This window comes from Octodon degus, unplaced genomic scaffold (assembly GCF_000260255.1).
Source record: "Octodon degus isolate 3935 unplaced genomic scaffold, OctDeg1.0 scaffold00062, whole genome shotgun sequence".
Taxonomy (NCBI): Eukaryota; Metazoa; Chordata; class Mammalia; order Rodentia; family Octodontidae; genus Octodon; species Octodon degus.
In genome coordinates this window covers 9,826,645-9,838,393 of record NW_004524638.1, presented here as the reverse complement: position 1 = coordinate 9,838,393, position 11,749 = coordinate 9,826,645, and the positions used below count along the sequence as shown (strand labels likewise).

Below are 11,749 nucleotides of genomic sequence, written 5' to 3'. Positions count from 1 at the left end.
CAGACAACTTTCAAGTTGGACACTTTAATTTACAATGTTTACCAATAAAAAAAAGATTAGTTACAAAAGCGGACACTGTCCATACAAAATACGGATTTGTTTTTCAGTAATAAAGAGAAGCCACTGTTATATCTTGCCTTACCAAGTCAAGACTCAAATATAACTTGTTTTGGTTAAGATGTTCCCAGAAACACAGGCAATTCAGACAAGATCAATAAATAATCCACTTCCTGTTTAAAAGACTTTAATGAACATTTTACTAAAGAATTCTAAATACATACCTGTAGAGCTTTAGAAAATACTACCATGCTCAGGCAGGCTGTGAGAGGGCCGCGAGCCTCTAGCTCACTTGCCATTGAATCATCCAGGTTCCCCTCCTGGGCAGTGAGTACTTGCGCAACCTAAGCCACAGGAATAGCTGCTCCAACACCGTCACAAGTGAGTTCACTATGGCCAGTCTAGGCCGAGACTCCCCAAGCGTGACCTTACCACGTACATTCAACATGGAGAGGTACACCCAAATTTATTTAAAATGAGTAGCTCCCTTCCAACTCCCACTTCCTAGCGTAAGACACATCACAGCTTAGTAAGAGTGGGGGAAGGAGCAGTGCCACGGGTAGGGCATGTTTCCTGAACAGAAATGATCCAAACGCTCGAGCCACGTGAGCGGACTCGGTGTGGCAGCCACTCCCCGCTGCTGCCAGAAGTCTGCTCTCTGAACAAAAACATCATGTCTGGAGCCTTCAGAAAAACTTGATTTGGTGATGAGCCAAACTCTGATGGGGAAGCCCCTGTGTGGGTAGTCAAGCTGGTCTGATGCACAACGCAAGGACATCCAAGACTCAAAATCATAAAAACTTCCAAACACAAATGATTCTAAAGCCCTAACAATCCAAAACTATGTGTGATTCACTCATATGTGCTTCTATTAGCTTTAAAAAGTGATTAACCTACAGGAGAGCTGCACTTTCCTCACAATTACCTGCAACACCTGACCAAAACAGGCAGAGGCAAGAGAAAACTGACAACTTCAACAAGGTCTGAGGTTCTCCCCTCCCCTACGCTGCGCATATACAGACTGAGATCAACCAGAACCCAGGTCCAGGAGCCTCTCCCAGGATCAGCTCTCTGCGGCCGACGGGATCTGGAGCTCTAAACACAACTCAAGTACTCCACGCTCGCCACCAGTATGCCCCACACAGGAAGCTCAGTCACGAAACCTGTGCCCTGTGGCAGAAGCAACACCACTCCGGCCCTCTCACTCCTTGGGAAAAGACCCGCCTAGCAACAATCATCAAATCTCATTAATACCAATCTGGCCCCTCTGTGACTCGATGCCTTTTTACAAAAGTATCTGAAGAGGTGACACATGGTTGTAACTGCTGTCGGGTCGACGCAATCCTGAAAGCTGAGAAAGCTCTTCATCCACTGCTCAGTCTTCTCCCCTATTACAGTTCTGCCACTGAAGGGGGAAAACACCTGTGAACAAGTTCTTTGTGACCAAGCCTCGGCAGAGTCAATAAATAAAAGTTTGTCAAAAGGCAGAGCCATTTTGTGAGCAACCCCTCCAGTTGCAACTTTGGGAGCCGGGAAAAGAAGGAAGGAGGTATGTGTGCAAGAGAGAGAGGAGAATCCTTTGGACAGGGTCTGTAGCCCAACCCAGACCCAGCTCAGTGCCAGCAGACCAGGACCTCTAACACCCATTTTTCAGATGGAAAGGGTAAAGTGAAAACACCAAAATAGAGTCAGTTTGGAAATTTGCGCTGTTGATATTTGTTCTTCATAGCAGTAAGGACTTCAATGAGAATCATGAAACTTGAGGAACACCTGTATTTTCCTTCAAGATTTAAAAATCTTTGTCTCATACTGAAAGACTACATTCGGTGCAGGTCAGGTCCAACAGCATTAGCTAGGACTCAGCTGTGAAGCACACCCAGCCCTGGGAGAAGAGGTGCTGCGTGGGCAGCTGGTGGCAGGCCAGCGGCAGCTCGGTCACTGGTCTCCAAGTCGGAAGCCCTGGCCCCAGTTGTGCCTTCCACCTCCGCCATTCTGGTCGGCAGCTCGTCTCATGCTAGCGGGGGGCACACCAAAGCCCGACACCCCTCCTCTCCGACTGGGCAGCCAGCGGTACCTGAAGCAGAGGGGAAACAAAGGCAAAGGAAAGAGCACAGTCACTGCCACAGGACCTAGCATTCGGCACAGCTCCCTCTCCTGGGTGTTCCCATGACATCTGTCACACTGAAGAAGGGCCAAGGACAATGTCTCATTTAACTGTTTTTTAGCACTTTAGCTCAACGCCTGACCACAGATGGCACTTGCTTTTCATGTTTAACTTTATCCAGCTTTCAGTTAAATTCACACTATAATACACTGATTATAAAAGTTAATTCATGCAAAACAGTATTAACAAGATTACACCCACAAGCCCAACAACCAGAAAGAATGACTGAGTGCATCTTGGTATATCTAAATATGGATCAAAACTACAACCTAAACTTGCTTCCAAAGGCCAAATGCACAGGCTGCATGTTGATCCATGCACAGCACTTCCACGACACTCAGCTGCACCCACCACGGGAGACTGTGCAAGGCCGCTTTCTGTCTTGTGGGTCTGGGTATGTTTTTAGAGTCCACTCATAACCTGCCTCTGACTTCTTCCCTCACAGCTCCTAGCTGGCGGGAAAGCAGAGGTCCAAAAAGGTCTGACGATTTCTCGTATACCAGTTACCACAACAGGAGTTACGGTAAGCTAAGAAAAATCAAACCAGTCCGTGCTTCCCGTGGCAGTTCTCACTATTCCCAGTCCTTGCCTAGGAAAGCAAGAATGTGTTTAAATCTAGTCCGCTTATTAGATCCTAATGTCAATGGGTGCCCCTAGCTAAGCCCCGCGCAGCACTGGAAAGCCATGGCAGGTGACTTCCCATTCGGAACAGCTCCTATGTGACCACATGTTGACATAACATATGGGCCACAGTATGTACTTATTCCATGGCTGCAAATTCACCAATTCATCCAACTTTACAACAAACCCTGGCGATGGGCATTACGGGAGGATCACCCTTGTTTTATAAATGAATACTGGGCAAGACTGAGTGCTGCTCTTCAAGAGAGCTAAGACAATGGCCCGGGCAGCTGCACGGACCGCTGCCTTCTGCAAGGCACGCCTCCTGCTAGGACCAGACCACAGTCAGGGGTCGGAGTCCTCATCATCCTTGAGCCCACTGCATTCCTTCCCAGAAAGGCAGTGGCTACTCCTGTACAGATTAACTGTACACAGGAGAGGATGCACTTCTAAATGGCATACACAATTCTAATCATCTTAGGAGTTCAGGACTCAACTCTTACCCTTGAGCAAATATAGCTTTATCATTAAACCAAAGTGCATTCCAAGCACTGGGCTCCTAACAGCTACATCTGGTACAGTAACACTCCTCCAATGTACGTAACGGAAGAGAGCACTTACAAGGCAGAACCAGGGCTGTCTTGCCCTGCTGCTTACACTAAGACAATATGGAAGCCATCTTCTTTGCTTAAGCAAATAGTGAAATTAAATGCAAGTAATTAGTATAAAAAGATACCCAATTATACATAATCAACAAAAATTTATGGTAATTTTGAAGCAGTTACTGCTTCTGCAAGGAGCTACATTTTGATCTTTATGCAAAACTTAACAGAAGGGCTTCTACCAACAGAGAAAGCCCCAGTGAGGGCAGCCTCGCACGCTGCCGCATGCTGCCGACTCTGCCTGGAGAACCCTGTGCACTGGGTTGCTCACAATTAAGAAGTAACCACAAGCCGTTAAGTCAGAGTGAGGCCATTTAAAGTAAAATAACTGTTGGCCGCCCCCCAAAGCACACACTTTTTTTAACCAATGCATCTGCCATCCTACTTGATAAACCTAGATGAGAAATTCAAACCTGCTGTTATTATGTCCTTTGATAAATGAAAAAAGCAGATTGGTCATTTGTGTTTTCAGCCTGAAGGCAACCCAACGCTCAGAAGAGAAACTAGTTCTTGTTATTCTCTTACATTTTAAAAAACACACCCACATCACAGCACTGCTCTGCTCTTCTGTTACTGTGGCCCACAATAAAAAGCCTTCCACAAGCACTCCTCTAACGTGTGGGGAGGCGGGAGGAGCAGACTCGAGCTCGCTGCCTACACGGACCCCTTGGATGAGGACAGAAGCACAGAACACTAAAATGAGCAAGACATGAAAGGGGGTTTTGTTGGTGGTTTTTTAAGCTTTTAAATGCAAACCATTACTGCATGTCCCTGACACGCGATTAGGCGTGATTGTCCCACAGGCTGTGACACCCAGATGGCGATTTAGCTGGTCCCTTCTCCCACAGCCTTTTGCTTCACTGACAGAGCGAGCGGCCTGCTTCTCCCGCGCACAAGTGTGTCCGCATCTCGCCTCAGCTCATCAACCCCATCCCCACCTCAGGGTGTCAGCTCCCAGCCATTCCGTGCCACGCTGATCTGCCCTCACCCTCACCTGCTCCCAGACTGCAAACTGATACCTGCAGGCTTTAGGTAACTGCTGGTAGGGCTGGGAGGTAGGCCTACAAAATTTCAATCCTAAAATATCAACCGTACCTTCCTCAACAGAAACCTTGAGCGAAACTGACGCTAAGTGACCCTGGCATCCCAGGGCTCTGCCGGCTCCGAGTCCCCACTTCCCATCCCTGCCCTGGTGCAATACAGAGCACGTCTGCTGGCTGTGCTGCCTGAGCTGAGCCTGGTCAGCAGCGGCCCCTAGCTGACGGGCAACGCATGCAGAGGCGCTGGCTTCCGCCTCAGACTTCCTGTAGCCATGACCCGGCAAGTCATTCATTGGCTCAGTTTCTCCACAGGATGGGAGATGACTCAGACCCCCGATCATGAGCCTACTAAGAAACCTGAGAGCACAGACGCCAGGGAGCCTATTCAGTAGGAGGGAAAACACTTACAAAAACTGAGGTGTAGTTAGAAAATTTCTTCCTCCCAAGTCCATTGGGTATCTGAACATTAGGAAGAAATAAAGATGTCCAACAAGATTTCCAATCAACTCATTGATAACCCTGTAAAGAGAACCAAATTAAAGACATTCAAACAATAATGAGAGATGCCCTCAGTTTCAGCTAACAGCATGGGGATGAGGTCTCCGCTGAGCCCCTAAGCCCCTGGGGTCTGCAACAGCGCTAGAGTAGGCCCTTTCTAATGTCACAGTGACAAACACACCTGAAGGAGAGGAAAGTGACTATGGAAACAACACGGGCCATGGCTCCTGCATCCAGCAGCCCCTCTGACATCTCTTTCAAGCTTAGCCCACCTCAAGACACTGTTTCCGTTACTCCCTTCCTCAGGAGTGAGGGAACTCCAAAGCAGACCCCCAAGCGCACTCAACCATGAGTGTTATTGCGTGAAGCACAGGCGAGCAGGCTACTGAGAGGACAAGGACAGTACAACGCCTATCCCCCACCCTTGGAGCACTGCATGCCCTGTCCCATCTGTGTCCTAGAGTGTTGGGAAAGCTGACCTTCAACTTTCAAAGCTCGGGTTCCCCCTGGCTGACAGAGAGGTCCCCTCAGCATTTTATGGATCTACTCTCACTCTCCTCTGGGCCTCCAACACCATTCCTGTCAGGGACAGATCAAGGCAGCGACTTCCAAACTCTGCCTTGTGGCTGGGAAGGCTGCAGGAGCACACCGCAAAGTGCTATGGCCCGCGAGCCTGCGCGCTCAGTTCACCCGCTCCTCTCGGAACACAGAGGCTGGGGCCACACAAGGCAGCGGTGTCAGCTGTACGAAGAACTCGCAGTATTAAAATCATTAAATGCTTGAAAATGCTTCATATTTAAAAAAAATAGCAATCTTAGAATAGCTGCAGCCCATTTTTTCATCTTAAACTTATAATCCCTGCCTCAGCCTGTGAGCCTGATGGGATTACAGGTGTGCCTGGCTGTTACTTTCCCTCTAAGCCTCAGTTCTAATTACTGATCAACAAACTAGGAATGTACGGGTTGGCCAAACATCCACACCCTCAAACCACTTACAAAACTACTTTCCATGAAGAATCTGCTTTTCTATTGATGGTGAACAGTCTCTAAAGCATTCTAGAAATACCAGAAAAACAAAGAGCACTAATTTTAAGGAAAGCTCTTATAGGACTCAACTCAGACACTAGTTACGTGTCTTTGTTTGGTCTGGATGGTGAATCCAGAAACATGTGCTTTCAAACATAACGCAAAGGGCCGGGGAGATGGCTCAGTGGAATAAGCGCTTCCCTGGCAAGCGCAAGGGCCTGAGTTCAATCCCTGGTTCCGCAAAAAAAAAAAAAAAAAAAAGCATAACGTGTAGAAACATACTGTATCTACTGATAAACTAAAAAGATTAGAACCATCCAATGTCCAATATACTTAAAGCTGTGCAATTTAACCAATTATATCAAACATAGCCATTATGTTCTAATATATCAATATTGAGATTTTTAACTTTCATAAAGATTAAAAGGTAAATGGAAGTTTTCCAAAGATTAGTTTCTATTAAATCTAGTATCACTTACGAGCCTCCAATGATATAGTTGAATCCAAGGATGACCCAAGGTAAGTAACAGGCCTAGGAAAGAATATACACAAGCATAAACAGCTACACCTGAAGACGACAGAGCTACCTACAAGAGGACTGACGTGGGATATATAACTGACAGGGGCTTTATATAAATTCTTCGGGAGGTCACTGCAAACTTTGCAGATCAATCCAGCAGCACTCTGGGCCAGGGACATAGCTCAGTGGCACAAGCACCTGCCTGGTATGCACAAGGTCCCAAGTTTGATTCCCCATAACAACAACAACAAAAAAGAGAACCCGAAGTTAGGTCAGGCATGGTGGTGCATGTCTATAATCCCAGCACTCAAAAGGCTGAGGCAGGAGTATCATTGCAAGTTTGAGACCAGCCTGGGCTACAACTGAACTTGAGGCCACCCTGAACTGCACAGCGAGAACATGCCTCAAAAAAGCAAAAATAAATAAATATTAAAAAAATAAAGTCAGTTTAAAAATATAAATCCAGCTGTACTTCTATACTTAAAAGTTATCTGCTTTTCTTTTCAATCTATTTAATACAGGGTCTCACTACACAGATCAGACTCACAGTGATCCTCCTGTTTTTCAGCCTCCCAAGCACTGGGATTACAGGTGCGTGCTACTACGCCTAGTCTCAATCCATGTCTCCAGGGGGCCTGGCCCTTAGCTCAGTTCTTTAAGTGGCTGCTTCAACAAAGCAGTCAGGCTCAGGTTGCTGTGGTTCGATCCCCACAACACAAGACAGCCAGTCATGCCTTGAAGGCATTCGGAGAAAAAAAAAAAAAAAATCATTTCAATCCATGTCTCGGCACTCTCCAGGGGCGGAGTCAGCGAGGCAGGCTGGGGATCGAACCCCAGCCCCTACGTCTACCTAAGCAGGTGCTTTAATCCGTTGAGATAACTGGCCAGCCCATGAAGTTTTGTATTGGGCCAAGGAAATGACTCAGTAGAATAAGCGTGTCCCTGGCAAGCACAAGGGTCTGAGTTCAATCCCCGGTTCCGCCAAAAAAAAAAAAGTTTTATATGTAGAACTATACTTATCTGTGTACTTGTAACTGGAAAGCAAAATATGTTGCCACAGCCCAGATGTGACCCAGGTCCTGCCAGGCACGCTGACAGCAAGCGGCAGAGGCCGGCGTCTCAGGGTGCTACTAACAGCACGGCCAGGACAGTCACGCTCAGATGCCAGGCAGTGGGCTGTAACAAAGTGTCCCTGAATGGTAACTGATCACATATTGATACCCTGAATAATTCTGCTGATGGAACCCAACATGTGATGTGAGCCCCTAGCTGATTCAAGACCTGACACCAAAGGCCAAGAGAGCTGCACGGATCTTCACAAACTAGTAAGAAAGGGCTGCACCTAGGTAACTTAGGCACTCAGCTAAACACTAAAAGAACACAGGGGACCGCAAAAGCCAAGCCAAGTCTGCCTAGCTCCAGACAAGAGACTGCATGCTCAGTATACGCTCAGTCCTTATTTGGAATATTTTGCTGAGTTCACACACTTATAATATTTAAATGATGGAACTAAACAAAAAAGGGGATATAGATGAATGATCATTTTGTATCTGTGTATTCAAAGTGGTTAGGACAGATGTACAGCTACATTCTCTTAATTACAGGAATAGAGGCATTTGTTCTAATAGTATTTGTAAACAGGATATCATTTCTGCATCTTGTACAACAAACAACCACTAGGAAGACAGTATGCAATGTGTTAATTATTGGAACTGTCCTACCAATTTGATTTGAAACTGTCTCATTGTTATTTCTCAGTAAGATTACGGGAGGAAAAAAAAAAGTATATGTTCAGTCCATAATGGGTACGGTTTATACAGGGAAGAGACCCAGAAAGTTATAAATGACAAACTGACATCAGGTACCAAGGGAAGTATTTGGAGGCCAAAACAAAAAAAAAAAAAGTCTGTCTTGATAAAATGTTAAGCACATAAAGGAAACACACACACACACACACACACACACACACACAGCCTTGACAGGCCTGAGGAGCCAGGGAAGTAACAGCAAAGAACTCTGGGTTCATCCAGGAGGGGAGAGGGCCTGCCTACTACACTGCTCTGCAGTGCCCTCTCCTGGCCAAGCCAAGAAGTATAGCTCCAAACGCGAGAGTTATGCAATGGATTTTTCCAGCTCAGGTCAAGTACCTTGAATCGTGTTCCAAACCAAAATGACACAATCGTGTCTCTGTTCAGCTGCGCCCAGACATAAAGTACTGACATGATCAGAGGGATCATCAGCAACTGCAAAAGAAGTGACATGTAAACACGGCTCTAGGAACCGTAGTGTGAACAAAGGCTTGCCATAATCTACTACACTTTTCATTTCTCCTCTCCAAAAACAATTTCTTAGGTTAATATTCAAAAAGTAAAAGGAAATTCAACTCACAAGAATTGCAAATTAGTCCCATTATTTAACTTACACAAAGAAAGCTAGAGTCCTATGATAAAATACAACACAATTATTGTAGATGAACTCAAATATTGAAATCAAGCTGTTATTTGCAAAAAGTAGGCGTTACTTACCATATAATCTCAATTTTTAAAAAAATCCCTACATATACTTAGAAAACACTGCACTCATTATTCTCCATATTCAAACATAATACAACAACCAACAACGAGCAAGAAAAACAATGATTTAGATAACTCATGTGAGCTTCAAAAATTCATACGACTTAAAATCTCCAAAATAGAATGTCATTCCGTAAATTCACAATACCAAACCATCACATAATTAATTCGCACTTCTATCAAGGGCTACTAAGAGCAAGTCTGAATCATACATTCAGCAGTTTAAAGGGACACTTACCTGCATATCCATTGCCAAGCCCGTAATCTTGGTTTGTGACGTTAAAGATCAATAATAAAGTATTCTGTACCCATCCAGTTTTCTGCCATTCAGCTTACTTAAATATCTGAGAGCACAAAGGTTCTGATAACCCTCATCACAGTTCCATTAGGCTGTACCACAAGGAGAGATGCAGAAGGTGACGGCCTCGGCACGACTCGCCAGGCCTTGGGGTGTCCTCCTTCCCGTGCCTGCCACTGCGTCTTAGCATCTCTCCTGCAGGAAGAGGGTGGAGAAGCCTGCACATCTGAAGCACTCGGTGAATCTGCTCACACTCGGTCTACAGCACTGCTGAAGTCCAAGGCCTTCTTTCTCCACTCCCTCAAAAGCTAGGAAAGGGGATCCAAAGTCCTTCACTTCCTGGCTCCTGGCCAACTTATGTGGAGGTTGAGTCCACCAGCCACTGGGATTACTCACCAACTTTACCCAGGGACTGAGCCGCCAAGCCCCTTCCGCTGTCAGCACCATCTGCAAGGGCCCTAGTGTTGGAAGGGTGCTAACAACTGCGGCTGTCACAAAGCAGCGAGATGGACTGTGGGACTGCTTGGCCAAAGCTTTGTATTTAGTACTGGGTGCTTTAGAGAGGAAATGAATTACTATTGAGGACCCCAAAAGAAAGAAAACAATAAAGTCAGAGACGGATGCTGGCATAAATTAATTTTCTGATAAGAAACATAGATTTCTAAAGCTGTCTCTCAGCACAGAATCTCTTTGTGCTTCAATCAACAAGCTGTCACCCATGAGAACACAGAGAACTGAGAACAAGAAGGCACAGTGATAAAACTCAGCCAAATGTGAAAAACTCCTACAAAAGCAATGGCAGGAGAATTTATTCTCAATGGCCAGACGATCTACTAGTTTTTAAGAACTTTAATTATTCTTATTAACTATAGTAAACAAAGATGCAAACACTAACTTGGAATTTTACAAATATTGTCCATTTCCTCAAACCTGAAAACAAAGGATCCTTTTCTGACCCAAGTAACAGGGAAGGATACCACGATGCAAATCCAGTTAAAGAGCAGCATGAATAAATAGTCTGCTGGCCTCCCATCGAAAGCTCCTGGAAATAAAAACAAGCCAACGTCATGGTTCACAATTTCAGAGCAAAGTAATGTCTACAAGGAAAAACTCCAACAACTTACAGAAAATCAAACAATATTTTGTACATCACTCCTCTCAAGAAAAGTCAATTTTCACGAACACCTAATCCATGTCAATAAAGCCCTGAACCAAAAACCCCCAAGTAAGGTTCCCCTATGCGCTCTTGCCTCTTAGTTACACTCTGACTACCGCCTCAATGCCAGAACTACCGAGCGCCCACCCCACGCACGGTGAGGGCCCCGGAGTTCCCCTGGCCTGCTGGCTTTTCCTTGTGGGTCTGTCAAGACCCGACAGACACACATCTGACTAACTGGCTAATGCCTGCCTCTCACCCCGGACCACACACGCCTCAGGAAGGAAACGTGTGCATACCATTATGTAGCCTCCAGCATAACTATGCTGGAGCACAGCGAGGCGTCTATAGTCCCAGTTCTCGGGGAGACAGGGCTCCCCCTATAGTTCACGCTGGCCCAGAGCTCCTTCAGTAGCCCAGGCTTGCCTCAACCTACAGCCGTCCTCCTGCTTCAGCCTCCCGAGTCCTGGGATCACAGGCTTGTGCCGCCAGGCCCAGCTTGGGCATCTCATCACTATCACTACTGTCAGAGGCAAGCAGGCACACACGCCAAGGCCCACACGCACGCACGCACCCGTGCCCACAGGCACACCCAGCTCCCAGCTCGGCTACTGAGATCTGGCCCTCTTCCAGGTACTTACACTCCAGGAAGAGGAAGAGACAGAACAGGGAAGGGGACACCCTCTGCCAGCTCCTTCCCCAGCCACACGGTGAGGCACAACCTGCAGCCACCTCTTACAGGCCATGGCTGCCAGTCACATGGCGTCTGACTACTATTTCATGGTTCTGTCACTGTGCCATGGAACAGGTTCTATTTTATTAATGGCCAGAATCATCAGCAACGTAGATCTATCTTCTGAGGATGATTCATAATGTCTTCAATTTGAAGGACTTTGGGGTTTGTTTGGCTTTTTGTAGGTTGGGGGGGAGGTTTTTTGGGTACCAGAAATTGAACTCAGGACCAGGCAGACACTGCACCACCCTTGCTTGCTTACTCCTTACCACTGAAATGCACACGTCAGCCACATTAAGGGTGGTTAGGGCTGAAAGGTTACTGTGGTGGGATCAGAGCTTCTGGGGTTTAGTGAGATCTGTGTTTTGATGTGGTTTTTGCTTTGAGATTTCTTTTCTTTTT

At 46.3% G+C, this 11,749-nt stretch overlaps 1 protein-coding gene across 1 annotated transcript in view; it reads right to left on the bottom strand.

Annotated features, from left to right (window-relative positions):
• Positions 1-770: 770 nt before the first annotated feature.
• Derl1 (derlin 1) overlaps positions 771-11,749 on the bottom strand; it is a 28,205-nt gene continuing 17,226 nt past the window's right edge. The window contains exons 3-8 of the mRNA XM_004634438.2: positions 10,436-10,500; positions 9,399-9,425; positions 8,735-8,830; positions 6,547-6,599; positions 4,953-5,063; positions 771-2,131 (exon numbers count right to left, since the gene is read on the bottom strand). Coding sequence (XP_004634495.1) covers positions 1,993-2,131; positions 4,953-5,063; positions 6,547-6,599; positions 8,735-8,830; positions 9,399-9,425; positions 10,436-10,500 — 491 coding nt within the window. The 3' untranslated portion in view covers positions 771-1,992. The remainder of the gene's footprint in view (positions 2,132-4,952; positions 5,064-6,546; positions 6,600-8,734; positions 8,831-9,398; positions 9,426-10,435; positions 10,501-11,749) is intronic.